General features: G+C 35.0%; 1 protein-coding gene across 4 annotated transcripts in view; it reads right to left on the reverse strand.

The window, feature by feature from the left end:
- Nucleotides 1-19,274, reverse strand: part of LOC117926555 (serine/threonine-protein kinase EDR1) — a 37,365-nt gene extending 18,091 nt beyond the window's left edge. The window contains exons 1-9 of one of the 4 annotated variants that reach the window (XM_034845681.1): nucleotides 19,091-19,274; nucleotides 15,090-15,486; nucleotides 12,029-12,232; nucleotides 7,990-8,181; nucleotides 7,496-7,755; nucleotides 7,213-7,332; nucleotides 6,951-7,040; nucleotides 5,770-5,874; nucleotides 3,611-3,709 (exon numbers count right to left, since the gene is read on the reverse strand). In XM_034845681.1, the coding sequence (XP_034701572.1) occupies nucleotides 3,611-3,709; nucleotides 5,770-5,874; nucleotides 6,951-7,040; nucleotides 7,213-7,332; nucleotides 7,496-7,755; nucleotides 7,990-8,181; nucleotides 12,029-12,232; nucleotides 15,090-15,338 (1,319 nt within the window). In that variant the 5' untranslated portion in view covers nucleotides 15,339-15,486; nucleotides 19,091-19,274. The remainder of the gene's footprint in view (nucleotides 1-3,610; nucleotides 3,710-5,769; nucleotides 5,875-6,950; nucleotides 7,041-7,212; nucleotides 7,333-7,495; nucleotides 7,756-7,989; nucleotides 8,182-12,028; nucleotides 12,233-15,089; nucleotides 15,487-19,090) is intronic. The other 3 variants (XM_034845682.1, XM_034845684.1, XM_034845683.1) reach the window with 3 other exon arrangements.
- Nucleotides 19,275-24,248: the final 4,974 nt, after the last annotated feature.

The raw sequence follows: 24,248 nt of genomic DNA on the forward strand, positions 1-24,248 counted from the left end.
CCTATGATTTTGGGATGCAAAGGATATGTCACCTAGGCACATATCCACACTTGACACCTATACCCAAACCCTCATGCCATAGAGGCAAGTTGAAAACTCTTGCAACCCAATCTTTTAAGGTGCCATTAGAATGCCCACCACCGATGTTGGAGGCAAAAAATTGGAGACCTATTTCATTCTTTCACAAAATGGCCAACACATGGAGAAGAAGAAACTTCTTATCCAAAATTAAAGTGAACGAGGACCAGCTACTAGAGAAAGTAGATATAAAGGAAGGGGTATCCATTGCCTTCCAAGATCTCCCATCTAAAGCAAGGAATTAGAGACCTAGCATTAGTGGGATGACTTTTGAAGCTTTGCAAAGTGACCATGCTAGGAAATTGAAGTAACCTTTCTTCGAGGAGGAAATTCTAGTTGCCTTGTCCAGCTCATGTGGAGATGATGCTCTAGGGCCAGATGGTTTCATTGTGGCGTTTAGGCAAATGAGTTTAGACTTTGTAAAACTTGAGGTGATGGGCTTCTTCAAGGAGTTTTTTGATAAAAGATCCTTCAAGAGAAGTTTAAATGCCACTTTCTTGGTCTTGATCCCAAAGCAAGGTAGAGATAAGGACCTAAAATATTGCAAACCTTCTACAACTTAGTTGAAGGGTTGTATAAGCTCCTAGCAAAAGTCCTTACCCATAGGCTCAAAAATGCAATGGGTAAAATGGTTTTAGTTTACCAAGATGCTTTCATGAAGGGTAGATAAATTTTTTATGCAACTCTCATGACTAAGAAGGCCTCAAATTCAAGGCTAAAGAGTACCAATAGTGGGGTTATTGGTAAGCTTGACATTAAAAGGGTATATGACTATGTAAACTATGACCTTTTGTTAGCGTATTGGATAAAATGTGCAAATGGTGCATTTCTACAACACAATTCTTTGTTCAAGTCAACAAGGTATCATCTAATTTTTTTCAAAACTCAAGGGTTTCAAGGCAAGGAGAAGAAAATTTGAAAATCAAGGAAAATGCCTTTATTTTTTATTCTTCAAGCCTAGGATTTCATCCTGAATCATGAGATAGGAATCTAAAGATGAAGAGAGGCAATGGAGGATCTCAATCATATTCTGGGGAGAGCTAGAGAAGGTGACTTCATCTCTAACTTCAAAGCAAGAGAAAGAGGTGAGGAGGGGATGGAAGTATCTCATTTGTTATTTGTCGATGATAGCTCAATTTTCTACAATGCTAATCAAGAGCATTTGAAGCATTTAAATTAGGCCTTCATGTTTGATCAAAAAAAAAAAATTGGGCTTTCATGTGATTCAAGGCAATATTTGACTTAAAAATAAGCATGGAGAAAGCGAACTTATTCTGGTACAAGAAGTTGCAAATGTGAAGGGTCTAGCTTCTCATACTAGGTTGTAGGGTAGGGAATCTACCCACCACATACTAGGGCCTTTCTTTAGGAGCTCCTCATAAATCAATGAGAGTGAGTGAATCAATGGAGGGAAAATTTCGAAGAAAGTTTACATTGTGGAAGAGATAATACCTTTCAAAAGGAAAGAGACTCACCTAATCAAGATTGACGAGCTACTTATTTTGTCTCTTTCATCATTCTTAAAGGGGTGAGCTTCAAACTAGAGTACATGCAAAGAGATTTCCTTTGGGGCAAAGGGACACTTGAGCAAAATTCTCATCTCGTGGACTGGTCTACTATCCGATTGGACCAGAATAATGGAGGTCTTAGCATTAGAAATATTTACACTCTTAACAAGGCTCTCCTTGGAAAATGGAGTTAGAGATCCGCTACTAAGAAAGAGACCCTTTGGAAATAGGTCATAACTGGAAAGTTTAAAGCAGATAAAAGGGGGTTGGTGTACGAGGGTGGTGACGGATAGCTATGAGGTGGGTTTGTAAAAGTCTATTAGATTCAAGTGGGAGGTTTTTAGATGCGAATATTGTTTGATTTTCAATAACGGCAAAAGGGTAAAATTTTAGAAAGATAAATGGTGCAGTGAGAGTTCTTTGAAAGAATATTTCCTAAAATTGTTTCCAATAGCTATTGCTAAAGACTCTTCAATAACTGACATATGAGCAGGTTGAGGAATGTGGCCGATGGAGCACCTGCTTTTATATAGAGTTCCATGATCGAGAATTTGAAGGTGTGAAGACCTTTTTTTGGAGACTGCAATCAAGCTTATTTAGAAAGAATGAGGCGGACCAATGGGTTAGAAGAAATTCAAGAGAGACAGGTTTACTGTCAAATTCTACTATGCTTCCTTAACCAAGGGAAGAAATGAGTCTTTCCCTGCAAGCATAGTTTGGAAGCCATAGGTGCTAATGAAGGTGGATTTTTTTATTTGGAAAGTTGTCTAGGGAAGGATTTTATCGCTTGATCAACTTAAAGGAGAGGATGGAGTATACCGAATAGATGTTACATGTGTAAAGGGAAAAAAGAGTTGGTTGATCATACACTCCACTGTTCCAAAGCAAGAATCCTATGGCGGCTAGTTTTTTCTTTGTTTATTGTGGTCTAGGTGATGCACTCCTCTGTGAGAAGCACTCTCCTAAGTTGGCATGGCTCTTTTATGGGGAAGAAGCAGAAGAAAACTTTGTTGACCACTCCTTTGTGCCTGTTTTTAATGCCCCAGAAGGAAAGGAAGAGGATGGCTTTTGAAGATGTAGATCAACCATATTAAATAATCAAATCTTCCTTTAGGTGTATCTTTTTCGATTGGACTAGAGTGTACATAGATGATCCTTCTATGACTATGATAGACTTGATAGATTGGTTGAGTTCCAAGTAAGGACAGGAAGATTGTTTTTGATTTGTTCTCTTCCTTTTCTCTCACCTATTGATACTATTTGTATACATCATATGTACTTTGGTGTTTCCCTTTTCAAGCACTTTTAATATATTGTCACGTTTTGTCTATCAAAAAAGAAAAAAATGAGTCCATAATTGTTAATAAGATGTTGATACTTGTAATATTTTCATATCTCACAGAAACTTGTTATACCTTTTTGCCTAGTGATGGCAATTTTTCTAGATCTCGTACATCAAAAAATTAAGGGGATTAAGCACCATGGGATAGCATAATGGAAAAGTGTCCATCATTCATAGTCCTATCATGGTTGTAATGTGAGATGATGTTTTTATTTGTACATAGATTTTATTGTGTCTTTCTTTCTTTTCTCAAATTTTCTGTTCATGTGATCCCTCTTTCCACCAGAAGAATTCTTTTTTTAGTGTGTATTCGCTTTACTTGAATACGTTTTTATTTCTTATTAAAAACAGGGACAGAACTTGATGAATAAGATGCTTAACATTTCAAATATACAAAAAACATAAGCATTCAGATAAAGGATGCTAAATCCTGCCCAATAAAATGTCACAGAAAGAAAATCTGATATGAAGATTACCATTTTGGTTAAACAAGTTAGTGCTAACAGGATATGTAAATACAACAAACACCCATTTCATGCTGATGTAAACAGATCTTAGAATAATAAAATGAATAAGAAGGAAAAGAGGTAAACCAATGTTATGGTGTAGTAAAATATAAAACAAATATCAGGACATTATAAGAAAACTTATATGGATAGAAAATCATGAAGTAAAGACCAACCTTACGATATCATCGCCAATCTCTGGAGTAATACTAATGCTTCTTCTTCTTATTCTTCGAGTTTCTGACGTTGACGTTGATGCACCATCTGACCTATAGCTGCATTAGAAATTTGGGGGGAAGATCAGCTTCAAACGCAAAATAGTACAGCTGCCAGGAAATAGTAGGTTCAAAGAGCAAAAAAAAACGTACATAAAACCTAAGCTGAACAATAATTAACAAACATGAAATATTTATTCATTTTATACACAATGAAGTTGGCTAGCACAACTTCCTACCATTGCTTTATTGGTTTTGTTCCTTCTAGCAAGATTCTGTCTTGCAGGGAAAATCCTCCCAATTGGTGTGCATTTCTATAAAAAAGAAGCAGCTGTCAAGTTTGCTTTGTTGATTGTGAGGTCACTTTGAATATTTGGTCCTAAGTACATGCTATGTCTGGGGTCAGTGGGTCATTCTAGTGACAGAGCTACCACACAGATGAAATAGGCACTATGTGAACAAGAGGAAAATGCCTGTTTAGAGTGCAGCCATTTGGTGCTTTTAAGACACCAAGCATAATTGGAGAACCTTTAAGGGCAGAATAGCTTTTGATGACGAAGCATAAATAATTTGTTTTCCTTCAGGGATTTGTCAATTGTAAATACAAAGGATATGTTAATAACAAAGTTTAAATATGGATTTTCACATATAAGCAAACAGAAATTGCATTAAAGAAATCACAAAAGCGAGGCTCCACCATGGTATACAACATGCGTATAATGGAAACCCCAACAAATAAACGATAGAAGCTTATAGGAAGGCCAAAGCGAGAAGCGAGGCCATCCCCAATCTAAGAAAGCCATGAAAAGCAAGATCTCAGTCTCCAACAAGTTCAGTAACAAACTGAGAGCCCCCATATGTAAAGTGGGCACTTGGGTTTTTACCCCTTTTTTGCACTTTTTATTGAGTTTATTTGATCTGAATTTTCTTCATGACTTGACTGATCAAGAAATTGATAATGTATCTTCCTTTCTGGTTTTCCCCATTCCAGGTTTATCTCTGCAGTCTTTCCGGATAAAGGGGTCTAGAATTTGGACCTTCAGGTCTGTTCCACTCTAAATCTTTCTTTTATGCACTTTCCAGAAGTGGCAATCCAACATCCTTGCCTCAAACAGCTTTATTCAAAAGTTTAATGCTCCACCAAAAATCAGAACCATCAAATGGTTAGTAATTGAGAAAAGATTAGTACTAACTACTTGCTACAGGTTAGATATAGAAGACCGTATAAAGCCGTCAATCCTTTTTTTTTTTTTTTTTGATAGATAAAGAAAAAGGTATATTAGAAGAAAGAAGCACCAAAAAAGCACCCCAAAGTACACAGGGAGCATACAATGGGTGCTTAAATGTGCCACCACAAAACAAAAAGAGGGACAACAAAAAATGGCAACCCTCAACAAGATCCCATCCAATCCACAAAATCTACAGTAGAAGAAGGCCCAAGAGCTATAAAGCCATCAATCCTGAGCATTTTATCTTTTATCTCAAAAGCCGGTAGATCCCTAACTGTCATTCCCTTCAATGTTTTATTATGATGGGGCCATGCCAGAGTTATTCTCTTTAACAGGTCTGCCTTAGCTTCTCCCTAAAGAGATTGCAGAGTTTTTTCCCTTTTTTTTTTCCATTTTTTTTATCAGACAAGATCATAGCCATCATTGTCATCCAATTTCAGGGTTTTAGGAGAAATCCTAGGAGGAAAGTATTATTACAACAACCCATATTTTCCATTTTATAGGTTACCTGGCTGGTATAGGTTACCTGGCTGGAAATGAACATTGGGATCTTTGAGGAGAGGAATCATCAATTGGTTTTTATGGTATGTTGTAAGCATCTCACATCATTGCACCTTAGGCCTAGGCCTAGGTGTGCTCAAAGCACCCCTTTAAAAACTATGCGAAAAACAATGCAAACTAAGTTTGATAGAAAAGCATATTCACCCAGTTTCATTAAGTAAACAAAAACTTTTCCATACACCTCTAGACTAGATTTCAAGCAACTGATAATAAATGAGCTTCCATGCGATGTCGAAGGAAAAACATTAACCATCATGCATTTCCTTATTATCATTAAATATACTTATAAGACTCATAAATAAGAAATTAAGGGTCAACAGAGGTAAGCACCTTGAGGCAGCTATGTCATCAGCATAATCTCTAAATGATTTCCTATCACCGCTAAGCATTGACCGCCCACGTGCTCGAAATGAAGGGTGCTCTGGACTGAGAAAACTAAAAAAAATAACTAAGATAGCAGATAAAACATAAACGCTTATTAATGTTTTATAAAAGCTGAGTCTCCCGACAAATTGGAGATATCCTTGAAACTAACATGAAGATACTGTTTACACTGAAAACATGTGGGCCCAAAGAAAAGGCAAATAGCAAATCAGTGATCGGAGACAAACACACACCCATGAAGATACCTTTGTTAGAAATGCGTGGGCCAACAGAAAAATGTAAATAGAGAATCAATGATCTGAGACGCACACAATTCTCTTCCTGAGCTTCACAAAATCAAGGGACTGCCACTAGACTAGGAGCTAGCATAGGAGAATCATTTGTGAAATTTCAGCACCAAGAATAGCTCAATATGGCTGGAGGAGCACATTGAAGCGCTTCTAAAAAAAACAATGCACACTATTGAGTTTGAGCTCTCTATGAGCCTCTAATTCAGGTACTGACTTGTGTATTGGTGTTTGTGACTCCATCAAGCATGCCTAACTGCCAATTACACTAGCAAAAAGCCTACAGTGCTGATTCCCAAATGTTTTTCTTCTCTTTATTTTCTCTTCACCTTTTTCCTGGAATAATTTTCTGTAATGCAACTCCACAAAACCAGTTCAGACTTTTAGTTATTAAAAGTTAAAACTGCAGAGCATTACTTCTTCTCAACCCCTTGCTCCAGCCCAGGATCTTGATCAACCCAACCATCTATTTTGAGTCCTAAAAATCTTACCATCACTCTAACAAGAAAATGTAACACCTTGCCCATTAACACTTGATGTTTAACACCGTGTTTTGATGTCACCACACTGTTGCAACCTCACACTTTCACTTCACACCAACTCCATTCCAATAAATGAAAAAATTTGTCCACTTGTTTTCATCTAACCTACTATATTCTAAATTTTGAACTTAAGATCACTCAACCTAATATACCTCCAAAACATGGGAATCATTGTTGTGAAATATAGCAAATTCTAAACCTCGATGACAAGGCATAGAATTTTAAATAATGATGTCAAACATAACTTATTCAATCTTCATTTGCATATCAATCCAAATCAAATAGGGATCAAAAGAACCTTGAACTGGCAGTTCGTTGTTCAGCAATGACCTTTCTCCGGCTCCGTCGCCAAAAAGTAGTAGCAATATTGGGTTCACTATGCGATAAACTGACATAGAGAGAAAGGTAAGAATCCCCCAATATCTTTTAGTGGTTTTGAATCATATAGATGTAGGGATTTTCAATCACAAAGATACTAACCAAATAGGAAGTGAATTTCTTTGTAAAGATAATTCCAATGGACTGAAACAGAATATTTCAAGACAAACGGTTAATATTACCTCAATTTTCTATCAATAGAGGGGGTAGATCGCAGCATTACATTCCGTAAAGAAGGGCCTGATACATTTGATGATGCTTCTAATCTCCGTTGGAACTGAAGGCCCTCATCTTTCTCAGTACTGCAGCACATGGAACAAGAATAGTCACTGCCCACCAACTTTACATAAGCATTGACAATATCAGGCAAACTCTGAAAATCTCAATGCTATTTTAAACAGATATGCCCCAATGAAAGGAAGACAATTACAAATAAGGGAGTTAAAGACCATTCAATCTGCTAACCTGTCAGGGTCAACTCTATCTGAAAAACCATACAAAGGACTGTTTGGTTCTAGGGGAGAATCACAAGAATCATTCTCTGCAGAGTCACTTTCCCCTGCTGCAGAAATATGGGTCATAAAAATTGCCCTGGTTGATCTAGGTATCAGCTGGCCAGGAAATCGCATCAGATCGACCAGTAGTTCCCCAGAATTCAACATGACTATCACAGACATATGTTTATATGAGTCTACACACTCATTAGCCCCATCATTAGGTAAACCCTGAGATAAATGAAAGGAGGAAGAGACAGCCTTTCAAAAGTTAGATATGTTGATTAGCAATGAACCGCATTTCAAACAAATTTCAATTCATGGAAATGAAACTCAAATGGGAAGAAGTTCTAAGAGACAAACGTGAGTGAATAATTTAAAACAACAAACAACTGCAACAACCCCATTCCCCCCCCCTAAAACAACAAACAATGACCTCAAAAAGAAAGTGAAGGTGAATCTTACCACCATGAGCCTGCTTTCAAGACCGACAGTATCTGCAAGAACTTTGAATAGAATTGCCCGAGGACGGCAAGAACCATGTTTTATTTGGCCCAGTAACTGGGCTACTCGATTCTCAGACACATGAGAGGTTTCCTCTAGTGCAGCTTTTGCTGGACTTAGTTCCAAATTTGGCCGCTTATAGAAATCTGAAACCTGTTAAGATACTAGCATGAGTCAAACATAAAAAGGTCATGCTTATAAAAACGTTGACCCTGTAATGGCTGGACAACAAGCAATTATTAACTTTGGTTATAATAATGTAACTATAGGACTCTATGGATGGTGAAACTTATATGTAATATTAGTATTTAAATAGTGTTTAAAGCATGATTTCAGAACTGCATAACTTTTTTTTTCTGAAAGTAAAGAAGAGTATTTATATTACGAAGAGGCACTAAAATAGCAGCCCATAATATACAAGAAAGATACACTCACCCCCTTACAGCTGAAACAAAAAACTGTCCCAAAGGATGTACAAAAGACAACCCCTCCCTCAATGAGAAACTACCTAATCATTGAAATCAATTAACGTCAAAGGATCATCTTTCATAAGCACCTTAATCTCCGACCATAGTAAGTAAACAAAAGAAGCTTCCAGCATTTGGATGAATAGCACATCGTCTTCAAAGGCAATTCTATTCCTTGCTTTCCAAACTGTCTAGAAAATGCATAAAGGACTCGCTCTCTAAACTGTCTTACACTTTTTACACACAAAAGACTCATTCCATCCCAAGAGGGTTTCCCTAACTGAGGAAGGAAACACCCACAACACTCCAAAAAGAGTAAAGAACATCTCCCACAAAGCCCTTGTCTTTTCACAATGGAGAAGTAAGTGATCTATGGATTCCTCATTCGTTTGACAAAGATAACATCTATTTGCTAGAGTCCATCCCCTCTTCTAAATTTGATCCTAAGTTAACGTTTTTCCCCACAAGGCCTCCCAAGCAAAGAAGATTACTTTTGGCTGCACACACGAATTCCAAATGATCTTCATTGGGAAATAAACCGAAGAGTCCAACTTTAAGGCTTTGCAAAGAGACTTTACAAAGAATTTGTCATTTTTCACTTTTGTCCACCATACCTTATCCTCCTCATCCATATTCACTCTCTTCTCACACAAGCATATCAAAAGGCTCTCAAACTCATCCACCTCCCAATAATTGAAAGGCCTAGAGAAGCGAGGACTCTAACTGCCCTCACCTTCTAAAAAAGTGCAAACATCCTTCACCCAAGCCTATTTGGAAGCAACCAAGGCAAATAAAGAGGGGAAAGAATCACACAAATGCATAATCCCACACCACTTATCCCTCCAAAAACTCACCCTCTGCCCATTACCCACCACAAAGGAAAGTCTACTGCTAAAGAGATGCCAAAACTTCATAATTGCTTTCCACAACCCTACACCATACCCCTCCCTTACTTCGCAAGAACGCCATCCACCTCATCCCTCCCCATACTTACCCTTTATTACTTGATTCCAAAAAGTCTCTCTCTCATTCGCAAAGCACCAGCTCCATTTGCAAAGGAAAGCCTTGTTCCCCAAACCCCCTTTTCTTTTATCTAAACAAACCGTTGTCCACCTTACTAAATGAGGTCTTTGCTCTAGAGCCCCATCTCCTCATAGAAAAGCCCTCTGAATCTGCTCCAACCTCAATCTGACCAACCTTGGCAAGTGGAGAATAGACATAATGTAAATAGGCAAGTTGAACAAAGTGTTTCGTATCAAGGTGATTCTCCCACCCTTAGAGATGTATTGTCACTTCCATATAGCCAATCTCTTGCAGAACCTCTCCTCAACTCCATCCTAAACTGCCACAGACTTGAATGGAGCACCCAACGGCATCCCCAAGTACATAGAAGGCAAGCTCCCCACCTTACAACCAAGCTCTGAAGCCAAATCCTCCACATTCTCCACACTTCCCACTGGGATCAACTCACTTTCATCTAGGTTAACTCTCAACCCTGAAATAGCCTCAAACCACATAAGTAGCCAGCATAAAAAAGTCATCTAGTCCTACGAAGCCTCACAAAAGACCAGTGTATCATCTGCGAACAGCAAATAAAAAATCTTAACCCCTTCACCCCCTCTACCTCACACTTGGAAAGCTGACAAATAACCTCCACTAAAAACTCTCTTTAAGAGGCAGCTAAGAGCTTCCATTGCTATCGCAAACAAATAAGGTGAAAGGGGGTCTCCCTACCTTAAACCCCTAGAGTTTTGAAAAAAGCCTAGGGTTCCATTAACAAAGACTGAAAAACTGGCAGTGGATATATACCACTTGATCCACCTTATCCACTTCTCCCCAAAACCCATCTTCTCCAATACCAAAAACAAGAAGGGCCATTCCTTAAAACTTGTCGATTGTGCACAAGTACAGTAGATCTGAGAAATCAAACACTCTTTTTCAACCCCACTGCTTCAGTACAGGCAGGAGTATTATTATTTACAATGCCCAACTTTAATTGGATCAGCAACAAAAATCGTAATATAAGACAAAAACAATGTTAGCTGAATCTTTTATATACATTAAATTACACACACATGTAGAAAAAGGGAGAGATACTCAAATTAACAAACCATATTCTACTTCTCCATTCAACTCCATATGAGACTTTAAATTCTTGGCAACCATGTATTTCCTCATAACCACAACCTTATGATCTTTTGGCCTTTTTTTTTTTGGATAAGTAACCTTTTTGGCCTTTTGTCCTTTTATTTTTCCACCTTCAACTTGAATAGTGCCATTCCTCCGTCTGAATTGGTGCTTTTTTTTCTTTTTGTCTTGCTGGCAGAAGAATGAAGCCGAACCACTGAACCACCTGATGTGACCTTCCCAGATCTTGAATCGATGTGATCACCAACATCTCAGCAATCATTCATTTCTTATTCTTTCTTCTATTACCACTCATTAATCCTAATGCCAGTATTCATTTCTGCCTTGCTTGTATAAGGAACACATCCCAATATGTTGTACCATAAGGCATGTAACTAGCCTCATTCCACCACCTTGTGATAGAGTCATAGTTGGACCTTAAATCTGACCTCTCTCAAAGCAGAATAGACCAGGAGCCCACCTAACTGGATTTGAATCCACTGTGATAGGACAATAATGAGAAATGGGTTAGAAAGCACTTCCTAAACGATACTGGTGAATCTAAAGCCTCATTCATTAGAAAGAACGAACCTATCTAGCTCCTTATGATTATGATTTTCTTGCAACTTAAACCAAATAAAAGATACTTCTGAAAGGAGGGATGGAACAAAATTGTACTCCCTAATGAACACATCAAAACTCTCATATTCATCACAAGATCAGAGCCCCCAAGTTCTTCGTAGAGAATCTGGTGACATTAAAATCAGCCCCTCCCCCCTACAAAACAAGCAGGGGACGCCAAGGATTGCCACCACCCATATATACAAGGCTCAAAAGGCGCCACTTTATCCAGGGTTTCCAGCTTCCTATGTGGCAATACCTTGCTATACCCTCTCTCCTCTTTCAAGTTGTTCAGTGAATCCTCATTCTTGGTAACTTTGGAATCTCATCAGATTTATGAGGTATCATAGCCTATCTTCCACACCTACCTACTTGAAAATGGCATGAGCACACACACAACCATACACAGAGATTGCACATAAAAAATAGTCATGTGAAGCCCACAGAACCTTTGATATGATTAACTCTAGGAAACCGTATTTGGACATTAAAAGGAAATGGATTATTTCTTTGACCAGAAACAAGTAGTACAAGTATAGAGATATCTAGCATGTAAATAATTGGTAATACATCAGTTTCCATTCACTGGATAGTATATCTAGGTTTGCACCATCAAACAATATCAATTGGATAACTTCACAATATAAGTGTGAACAATTGAAAACACAATAAGCCTATAAGTAAAGAAATATAAGAGCCAATGATACAGAGGAATAAAATAAATGTAAGCAGAAGAAATGATGAAACACTACAAACTAAAACAAGGGTTAATTAAAACCTCTTACCAATCCAGCAATCTTTTTAATCACTGCAGCTGGATTTGAGTTTAGTCCCTTCACCAATGCCACAATTAGTTGCTTCAGCATAGATAGTTTTTTATCTCTCACAGCATCTACAAGAATGATATCAGCTCTGACACCTTCGCTTCCCAAAGCATAAAGCTCATCCAGAGTAGGAATATCATCAAAAATCTCCTTAAGCTTTTTGTCCTGTATATAATTACATGTTAAAGATTTCAAACCAAATTTGGAAACAGCGCCTTTAATGGAAAACATATAATGGGTGCTTGTAACAAAAAAAAAAAACATTGGTAAATTTTTTTCTCCATTGGGACTTGAACCTAGAACCTCCCACAAACCCTCCCTAACCCTTTACCACTTGAGCCAAGCCTCAAGGGATAATAAAAATTAAAATGGAAAAACGAAAAGATATGCATCAAGTGAAGATTTCAAAGGCTTTTTTCTTCAGCAATGGATGAAAAGGTATTTCTGGGAGAAATTGAACTGAGGAGAAGATGCAATCTTTCAGAAGGCTTCTGGCCTTCCTTAGGAAGAAATCATGCACCAATAATTTTTTTTTTTTATAGGTAAATTTATTAATCATGCACCAATAATTTAAGAATAAGAGGAGGGAGGTACATGGTAAAATCTTTATTCCCAGCAGGGATCTTGGTACCCAGCAGCCACTCAAAAAATATATGTAAATAGAAAATAGCAGAACAAAACAAAGAGTCAACTCATAAATAAATCTATGAGTGTGTATAATGCTGTGTTATTAAATCCTGAGAAAACTTCTACTCTTGTTTCGCCACAAAATGTTTATAATTGTTTATGGTAACTCTTATGACTCTCCTCTGACTGGTTTTTACATACTTAATTGTCTCAAGGTTTCATCAAAATGACAAAAGAATTTTTCCCAAACATAAAAAAAAGGGGGGGGGGGTGCACATGGGTGGTGTTGGTGAAGAGCCCACCTTTGATGGGGCATAGGAGAAACATATTATCAAAAAATGGGAAAGAAAAAGAGGGCACCTGACTGAAAGATTCGACTCAAAACCAGTCCCTAGAAGAAATTTTCTAGATCAAGACTCCTCCCCACCTTGTATGTGTTCTTTTATGATGCGTTAATTTATATGACTTAATTTATGATGTTACCAATTATTAGATTACTATTCCTTTCAGGGAAAATAAATTACAAATTACACCTAAGCACCAAGTACTACTAGTTAGCATAATAGACATTTAAATAAATTACACTAAATGTATGTGCCTCTATTTACTTAGAATTTCCTATCACAATACAACTATATGTCACATCAAATCCATGTCAAATATCCTTGGCCGTAATACATAGGCATCAATGGTTCTTTTTTTATTTCATACTTTTTATTTTGTTCTCTCTCAATAGATGCAGATAAAATAAGATTAGTAAAAACCTTCACAGGAGGTAAAACCCAAGTACACATTGAGTTTACAAAATAACCACCATGATAGCAAAATGAATGTCACCAACAGCTCAAACCACCTAAGGAATCAAGGTAAGATCCCAAACAAGAAGTACTCAGGCCAGATAACCAACTATACAAAGATCTTAGGAGACTTTCTTCAGATACCATGCAGACCCTCCACGACAAAAGGAAACAGGTACTCCTTTCTTCTCGCACATGCCAAATTAGACACGGAGAAGTTGTAGAAAACAGCATTGCTGTATCAACCTTTAGAAACCTCCAGTACAAACCAAAGGCATTATCCAAGTAAAGCCAACAAGCAAACAACAATTACCACATTACTCTCTTACCACGAGAGTTTATATTTCATCCTTCAATACATTTAATTTAGAATTTTATTATGTTTCCATATAATTATGTTTTAGTATTGTCCTCCCAAATATCAGTATGTGTTTTCAAACTTCTGTGCAGTATCTATATTTATCAATTTTAAGCACTATGTGTCTGTCTTAGTAAGTCCTATCTTTTTTTTTTTTTTTTTATCAGAAACGAAGAAAAATATATTAAAAGAAGAAAAGATACAAGAGAAAGAAGAGATACAAGAGAAAGAGAAGGAACAAGAGAAGGATGAGAGGTCCTTCCCACAAAAACAAAAACTGAACAAAAGAGAAAACACTCAACTTTAGAAAACTAAATACAAAGAAAAACCCCAACACTCTCAAACTTTTGAAACGCAAACCGCAGTCCAATTGAGTTGTAAAACACTAAAAGGAACTCCGTTAAAAGTTGCAGTACAAGAGGCCCAAAGAGAGGAATAGAAAAGAAGAAAGTCCCATAACATCTCTTCCATTCTCCCCTTATCCTCAAAAATCCTATTGTTTCTCTCTTGACACACCATCCCATAAGTCCTATCTTATCTTTCAAGCATTTCTCCACATTTCCAAACTTCTTCATAACTTTGCCCATTTCATATGTTTTCTATTGATTGCAAGAATCCAATTATCGAGTTAATGGGATCAGAAATCTAATTTGAAACTTAAGAGGAACCAAATTTTAGAATGTGTCAATAAACTTCTCTTTTTAAGGCAAACAAGTGAGAGATATGCCAACACCAATAGAAGCCAATCACTGAAGTTGGCTTCTATATTTATTCATGCTAGTAGGCTTCGAAAAGAAAACCAATGATTAAAAACATTCATTCAGATTTTGTTCTTTTTATTTATTATTGTTGTATGGGGTTGGTAGGTACACACAAGACTTTTTGAATTGTTTTCAGTTTGTTTCACTTTTTGAATATAGAAAACCAAAAACCAAAAAAAAAAAAAAGCAGAAACCTGATGCAAGTACGAGTTTAACTATCATAAAAGTCATCAACCCACACAGAATATGCTCAAAACAAAAGTCACTGATTTAAAAAAAAAAATAGTGTCAGAGCAGTTAACCAGAAATGTAGTACATGAATCCAAAGAATCCAGGAATTAATTTTCTTTATGTCTACATTGATAATAGATCTCTCAGACATCTGATTCTGTCAAAGATGATACTGGAGAAAGAATCAACAGAAAGTACAATTACAACAATTGGTTATCTAAATGAACAAAATAATGTCTAGTTCTCACCGGAATGACACTGTAGAAACCATTAGGAATCGGTTCAGAAAGCATTCCAGTGCTCCAGAGAATTTGTGAGGCTGTCTGAGATGACAGCTCATCTTGTTCAGTAATGCTATTAGAATTTTTATTACTCAAAATTTCTTCTTGAGAAACCAGAGAAACAGATCCAAATCTTTCAATGAAATCTGATGGCCACCATGTTGTAACAGGAGACCCTTGCTCTGCTGGCCCTGCATCATCTCGTGTCTCCTCCATGTCCTTAAATATTTGGAATCTAAAACCATTTCGCCCCACTTCTTACCCCATAAAAGACCTTTTCAATCTTGAAATAGTTCTTAGACAACACCTCATTGGTTCACAAGCTTCCTTTGTTCTAAATTCCTTAAGCTGGAGGCCATATGACCTGCACAATGAAAGACTCTATCGATATGCATTTAATTGTCTTCAAATATAACTGAAAATTCAAATGGAGCATTACCCAAGGAAATGAACTGAAATGTATATACAACAAGCCAATAAGTTAATTAAAAATGAAATCATAAATATTATATGCGGAGAGAAAAAAAAAAACAAAACAAAACAAAAGATTGTTTTGCAAGTTATATCATCCATCAGAAAACACAAAAACAGTAAATCACATCAGAAACACACAAGATTTACCCAGCAGGTGCTCCAAGAATAGATAGTTTCAAAAATAAGAACTTCTGCTGAAAAAGGACTTTCCAAAACTCCAAATATAAATGGAACTTGGAAAGACGTGACTACGTAAGGAACTCCTGTGGACCTTGTACAGAACTAAGACTTTGAATAAGGCCTAATCAAAAAGCACCACTTCTGCTTAAGTTTATCTTCGGTTTTTTTTTTTTGGATAGGCACTTCTCATTAAGTTTATCAACATTGGAAACACAAAGTAGAATAAACTGATAAAACCAGAAAACCAAATGCATACTTAATTTGACACCAAATAGGCTGGCACTGGGACCACTAAAATACCCTAAACATGGAAATTTTATATTTCTCCAAGTCCAATGGGGCTGCAAGAATATCTGATCAGTAATACTCCTCTATCATGCAGAACCAATGGTGGGACCATTAGTCAAGCAATAGGGTTCAGCATGGATTTCCTCCTTTTCTGCTTGCTAAACGTTTACTTTAAGGAAATGATCCTTGTTGCCTAGCCATCAGATGCACCAGGTAAACTAAGGCAACTGCTCATAAAGATACCATGCCAGCCAATTGAGAGAATAGTAATGAAACTGCCATTTAAAAAAAAGAAAGAAAGAAAGAAAGAAAATAAGAACAACCCACCACATAAGGTTCCACATATAAATGCATACACATAAGCCATCAACTTACAATAACATGCGGAAAATGGTCTAATGAACTAATATAGCAGTTTCATGAAAAGCTAAATAAGCTCTTGACTTCCAATCAATTCTAGAGGTCAAAAAATTAATTAGGTTCCAGTGATTTCTGAGAACAAGGACCATTCCTGAAGATGTGACTTCGCAGGCTATTAAGCACATGTGAGCTGTATTGCACATGGGCAGGATTCCGATTCAGCAAATGAAACAACTCACACTTCACTAAAAAGTTGTTTCTCACTAAGAAAACCCCTTTGTCTCCCAATATTAAATACAGTATGAAGTTTTTTTTTTTTTTCATGGGCAAAGAAGAATTAATATTAAAAGCATCTAAGAGGAGATGCACCAAAGTATACACAATGTATACTGTAGTTGGCCAGTATGAGTTCCAGTTACCATATTAACTTCTGCACTTATCTCTGGTAACCTCAACTTATTTCTGGTGAGTGGGTCCCCTTTCATGTTTTGTTACCATGCCAATGCCACTACCCCAAGCATAGGGATGTTACTATATTTAAAATTTTACACATCCTCAGTTTGTCGTGTAATTTCAGCATTGGATGCGCCTATAGAATTCTGAAACATATAACTCCCCTCCTTACTTAATAAAGTAGATGACAAGGATCTTTCCAGCTCCTTCATAGAAAGCTAGGCCCTTGAGTGCATCCACATCTACAGTTATAATACATGCCCTTTATAAGATTGAACCTGTGGAGGACCCTTCCAACTAAATTAATCTGGACCCCCAAATTTTTCCCTAATTCAAGGCCTTCGCCTAGAAGTAGTACTCAAGAAAGTAAAACCGTGGCATAATTTAGAAAGGAAGAAAATCAATATACCTGCAAGTTGATTCATGTGTAAAGCCAAACAACTCATATGTCATTTGTTTTAGATTTTCAGCTTGCTCTTCTCTCTTTCAATTGAAAGGGATGCATTGGGTTGCCTCTCCCAATATTGACACCTTCTGCATTTCGGGTCCTATGGTTTGGAGGTTACAAAGAGAGGCTTGACTAATCTAGGATGAGAAGAATACGAAGATGTTTTAATAAGTTTCAGCTATCAACTCTCATGCACAATATTAAACTGGCTCCTTCTCCTAGTTTTTAGTCAATATGGAATTTGGAGGAATTCAACTAGAAAATTTAATTAGAGAATAACAGCAATTATTATCTCTCATTGTCCTACCCAGAAAGAATACATCTATACGATGTTTGGAGTTTTCCATGCTCAATTTGATTGGGGTTCCTTAGAAAACTGGATATGGTTTAATGCTTAGAAGCGTAAAGCAGGACCCCAAGCAGAGCAAGTTCTGATGTAATTTGAAAGAAGATTTCCTAGAAGAAAAAAATTTCCAACATTTAATAAGAATGTTTTTTGGTTGGTTATGATTTTATTGATTGGTTGGGTTCTCACTAAGGGAGAGAGTAGTTTTTTGTTATCCCTTTTCCTTTTTTAGGCCATCTCTAGGCAGCCGTTGTATAGTCCCATGTACTTTGGTGCATTCTTTTTTGCGCTTTTAATGCATCTTTTGTTTACCTATCAAAAAAAAACTATATGAATGAGTACTTAAAATTTACCTAGAGTCTTTTGTCAATTTGTTGCCACCCTTAATAAAACAACCAAAGACCATTCATTAATGCCAACCCCTAATAAAAAAACATATTTTTGGCACAAATCTACTGACCAGAAACCTAGTTGGATCAACAAGACAGCTAGATCACTATTGCAAACTGAATCTTGATTAACTACCTCATAACAGGGGTCTTTGCTAAGAACATGAGGGCTCATCATGCCATCCTCTCAATGTCATAAATCCACTTAAATCAATAATTCTAACAATAATGGATTTATATTATTAACTAAGCAATTTCTAATCTCCACTTAATAGATTTTCCAAACTTAAACTCCCATTACGGAAACATGTTTGCAATCTATGTCCATCTTAATGCACCCGAAATCACACCCACGCACATAGGAGGTCCACCTTCTACTAACATAGTATCCACAATACATCTACCAACTCCACCTCTAAAAGCATTGCCAATAAAAGGAAGAAATCCATTCTCCACAATGCCACGAATCAGTGCAATCAATGTGCCTACAAAATTTCATCATTTCTTTTTATTCCGGGTTGTAAACCTAATCTCCAAGAGCTAATCACCGATTCAATTCAGAGACTGAGAAGCCCTTAGAAACTTCAATCAGTAACCAATAAACAATTGCAAATTCAGATCAAAATCCAAAACCTTCATATAGAGCCTACAGCGATAACGACCTAAATCAGTTCAAATCAGTTATAAATACCCCGCCATTATAAAAAAATTCCGAACATTTCAAAAACACACTCCAACTCCACCTCCCAAAGAACAACCAAACCTCCAAGAATCCAACAACTCCCTATCAAAACAAATCCACCCTCCCTTACAAAAACCGCACCAAAAGCCAAAGAAAAAAAAAAAAAGCGCACACACACATACACACAAGAATCAAAATCCTAACGCTACATCCCAAACTGCACCAAACACAATCTCTCCGCAACGAAAAAGTAAAACAATGAAAACTGTCCATCTCCACTCATCTTCCTCGTTTTTCTCGAGAGCCAAACGCGGATCAACACAAAAGGAAAACAACAACAAGGCTTACCACCAGCAGATCCGAACACCTGAATCGCCCACCAGTCCTCCTCCGCTACCGAGCAATAACATTTGAATCTCAACTCTCCTCCAACATCTCCAGAGAACAGTTTCTACATAGAGAAGTGGTATTTGATTTTAGAGAGAGAAAGATTGGGGGGATTTATTTTTTTCTTGTTTTCTTTTTTTCTTTTTTTCCTTTTTTTTTTTTTTTTTGGTGGGGGTTCTGAGGGTGAAATGTTTTTGAAGGGAGAAAGCGATGGGCTTTTAGAGGTAGAGAAAGGGAGAAGTGAGAGGTGAGGTGTGAGTCACGTGCTTTGCGCGAAGAGAAGAGGAGGGGGAGCTCCGACAGGCCAGCTGGCGACGGGGTGGCTCACCAACATCCACACACCTTCGTCCGCGTGAACCCTTTCCTTTGCCTTCCCCTTTGCCCCCCCTTTTTTTTTATTGTAAATAAAAATAAAATCATTTGTTTTCTTCTCTTCAGGCAAAGATGTAAATGACAAAACAACAACCCACAACCAATCACTCTCGTTCTCAGGACGGGTGGACCGAAGTTTTGTTCTTTTTATAAAAAAATCTTAAATTATTGAATTTCGTTACGTAGAAATAGTTTCATTCTTTGAAATAAATGGGTTGATTTTTCTCCACGTTACACATGTGCAATATTTAAACTTTGATATAAAATTATATAATATGGTTGAAAATCAAAATTTACCATTACCAAATTACCGTACTGGTAAGGGTAATTTATTATTTTGTCTGGCTATTCTTTAGAGCGAGAAGTGAGAAGCATGCAAAGCAGAGGAAAGGAACATTAATTTTTTCTACTTGGGAATCAGATTAAAATAGAGTTTGATTTCACAATGCCAGTAGAAGCGACAAATTTGGTCCTCTCTGGTGAAAAGACATGTTCCACAGTTACATTGCTCAACCCCACCTTTCCTTTGAGGCGCCAAAAAACAAAGCAAGCGATGAGGCAGGTGTCCCACTCAAATCTTTACCACATGAACTTTGAGAAATAAAAAGTGAGGGGGATTTTTCTTTTTTGCTTTTTTTAATTTAGAAATATTTCAAAAAACAAAAAAAATATTTTTTGAAAATAGCTATTGTTACCACAAATGTGACTCTTTCTACCGGTAAGTCCCTTGTTTTTCTTTTTTTTTTTCTTTTTTTTTTAATTATTCTTTTTCAAACCCAAATGTGGCTCAGAACATTTTGGGCCAGAGAGTAAGAGGAGGGTAGACAAGAAAAGAAAAGCAGTGGGATTAGTGTTGGGACTTGCATGCCTTAAATGATTGAAGTTGCAAGACATGGAGGGGGTGAAGCAAGTGATGTGTTTGAGAGGGTGAAAGTGAAACCCACCATGAATTGTGTTTGTTTGTATAAGCAACATCATTATTAGAGAGTGACGATTGGAAATTGGGCTAACCTCATCATCTAATCTTACCCTATCTTATCACCACTAAGTTTAAGCAGGCTAAAGCAATTTCATGTTGGGTTACTTAACCCTGACCCCCACCCACCCCTCACCAAACCTTAGCCCAGTGGTTGTTGTACACATCTAGAAGGTCAGCCTATCCCAATTCTTCTCTATCTAATCTTTAGTATATATTTTTTTTCTAGCACTCAGCCCATTTTTTTATCATCCATGCCTAAAGCCCTTCTTCTCTCCCATTAGATTATTTTAGAGGGTGATGCTCAATGCCCAAAGCATGAGGTTATGTCACATTCTAAGAAGTAAGAAAAGAAATGTTCAAATTTTATTTTTTTATATTTGATTTTATTTTATAAAATACAATAGACAATAAAGTATAATTAATATTATTAAAAATTTATATATTTTTAAATTATTTAAGCTTAATATAAAAAAATAACTAAAATGAGTTAAAAGGTAATCTAAATCTATATTATATATAAAAGAGTGAAGTGTTTGTTGACTTTTTTTTTCCCTAAAATGACCATATCAACTCACTTATATGCGAGCTTGTATCCTATCATTATTTTATTTAATTAAATTTATTTCTCTTTTTTAAAGACAACTTAAAAATTGGTTTAGTTAATGTTTATCTTTAAAAATTCTCATAATTTAATTAAAATAATTTTAACATGAAAAATTATATATTATTATCAATATAAAAGAGATTTATCAACTCACTTATATGCGTTTGCATTCTATCATATTTTATTTAACTAATTCATTTATCTTTTTTCAAGACAACCTAAAAATTGGTTTAGATGATGTTTGTTTTTAAAAATGATCATAATTTAATTAAAAAAACTTTAACATGAAAATTTATATATTATTTTCAAAATTTTTGTATGAAAAAAATAGATAATTTTATTTTACATGTAAACATATAAAACAAACTAAGACTAATTTAGATAATATTTCTCTTTTAAAAAATTATCATAATTTAGTTTTTAAAAAATAATGTTTCTGGATAATAATATTTCTCTTCTCTAAAAAAATGATAATAGTTTTTGTTTCATTTTAATTAATTAATTAATTTACTCTGTAAAAAATTATTTTCTTTTACTTCTTAAGAGCAAAACAAGATACAAATATCCATTGTTTAATTTGATTTTTTTAATGTAAATTTAAAACACAATTTATGTTTTAGAATCCAAATTTTAAGCAAAAAAACCTCTTTAATGTTTATTCTATTCTATAATAATAATACTTTTCATTTATTCAATAAAGATTTGTATAATTTTTCTCCTTTTATTTAGTTTTTCTCTAAAAAATTTTGATAATAATTTATGTTCTCATTAATTTAGTCAATAAAAAGCTTCTTAAAAATAAATCATATCAATAAAAATTGCTTTTAAATTGGTGTTGGATTCTAATGTTATTATTTCCGTAATTATTTTACGTTAAAATTATACTCGAGTATCGTCAACATTTTATAAGTATAGAAACTTTACATTTTATTTTATCATTGCACAGATTCTTTGTTTTGAGAGAATTAATTTTTAATGTTGATTCTTCATGTTTGACGTCGATTCTTCATGATTATTCTAGATCTGATATTTTTTAGGTTCATTCATTTGGATCTTTTTTTATTATGGGGAAATTGTAATTAAAAAAATGGAAAAATTATAATCTTTATTGATTCAATTAAACTTGACCTAAGATTCAAAGTTTTTCCTTCTTTCCTATACTTTTTTTCTCAAGAATAAGAGGTAGCATTGGATTAGAGCTATTAGTTTTCTTATTAAATTATTATTTATTTTTATTTTTATTTTTGCAAAAATATATACTTTGCTTGTATTTAAATTTAATTTTTTTGTGATTTATTTTTGTTGTATGGTAAGCAAGAAGGTTAACACATCTTTCCTCAAAAAAAAAAAAAAAAGAAGTGAAAAATGGAAGTACACGAGAGTAATTATATTTATTAATCTAATAATTTAAAATCATTTAGAACTTTAATTTATATAGGATTTATAGAAGAAGAAAAAAGTGTGTTATTTAGATATTTGTAAACACCTATAATTATGAGCTATAATAAACATTCCCTTTTTAAATTAATCATGTGTGGAGATGTGTGGATGTCTCGAAACTTCTGTAAAATCTTTTACAGTCCAGAATGTTTCATACTTCTCCACCATCTTTCATTTGCGGATGTCTCCAAGTTTTTCTTGAATCTTCTACACTTCTCCACTAATAGAGATGTGTAGATGTGTAGATGTGTTCAAGCATTCTATAACCTTTTGCTCCTTATAAAAGCTTATTTCCAATGATTTAAAAACTAGACTAGACTAGCCGATTCAACCGATTAAACCATCAACTGGACCCTGATCTGATCCGGTTCAGCTTTTAAGCTGAAAGGGGCTTTGGACCGACATTGAACCGGATGGACCAACGATTGAATCATTCTCGCATTGGGCCTACAATCTTCCCACCCACTAACAACCCATTGAGCAGCTTACCCCATTCCTTTAGGTGCAGGTTATTTATAGAACTCATTAAATTTGTGAGTTTTTGATGTGGGATGTGGGATTTGAATCTCTGATCTAAAGTTTAGAAAAGAAAGAGACAACCATTATATTGCATAATTCCTTTGATAGATATATGTAACAATATTTTATATTAATGCTCTTTGCAAATTTTATAATATAAAACATTTAAACAAATATAAATATTTATATTCATGTTTATTTTTATAATAATTATTAACAATAAATATCAAAATAATATAATTTAATTAATATAATATTTTTAAAATTTTAAAATAATAAAATGCATAGATATGTAGATAAAATTAAATGTTATAATTTTCTTCTCACATGTAAATATTATACATATTTTATTTAATAAAATTTGATATATTAATACATTTATATTTATATTTATCATTTAATAGACATATCAAATACAAAAAAATGAAATGCTATAATTTTAATATTATATTAATTTCTTAAAATTATTTTTTAATTTTAATAAAATATAAATTATATATTTATGATATCACCGATTCGACCACTAGTCCGACCAGTGAACCATAAATCGACAATTTTTCCGATTTAATGACCGGTCTAGTTCTGAAAACATTGTTTATTTCCTCTAATAGAGATGTCTCTAGGGGTTCCAAAAGGTTCTTGCTTCCTATAAAAGCTCAATTGTAACACCTAAAATTAATTTTGTGGGGTAAAATAGTAAATTAAAAAAATTGAATAAATTTATTAAGGGTACAAAGGTCTTTTTGCTTTTAAAAGCCCTAGATTTTTTTTTGTCTTTCTCTATATTAAAGAGATTAGAGAACTTAGGGCAATGTATGAATGAAGATTTTAGGATTAAAGATCATATTTCTAAGTAAGATTCTAACCCTTAGATTAGTATTTTAGATTCATTAATTAGTTTTGAACACTTTAAAAATTCTTTAGAAGATTTCAATCTAGATTAAGGTTATTTATTTATTTATTTTAGATTAAAAAGATTGGAAATTTATTATCATAAATTGATTTATTGATGGATAGGGAAATTCTGAATATTCAAATTAAAAATAAATAGAAGAAAAATAAATCTTAGATCTTAGATGTGAAAAAAAAAAATGGTTTTGTGGTTGTGCATGCCTATAATTGAAGAGAGAGAGAGAAGAAAGAGAAATTGTAGGCTTGCAGGGAAAAAAAAAAAAACCCTATGGTATAACATGCATTGGGAAAGG

The sequence above is a fragment of the Vitis riparia genome, chromosome 12, assembly GCF_004353265.1.
Source record: "Vitis riparia cultivar Riparia Gloire de Montpellier isolate 1030 chromosome 12, EGFV_Vit.rip_1.0, whole genome shotgun sequence".
In the NCBI taxonomy this organism is placed as follows: Eukaryota; Viridiplantae; Streptophyta; class Magnoliopsida; order Vitales; family Vitaceae; genus Vitis; species Vitis riparia.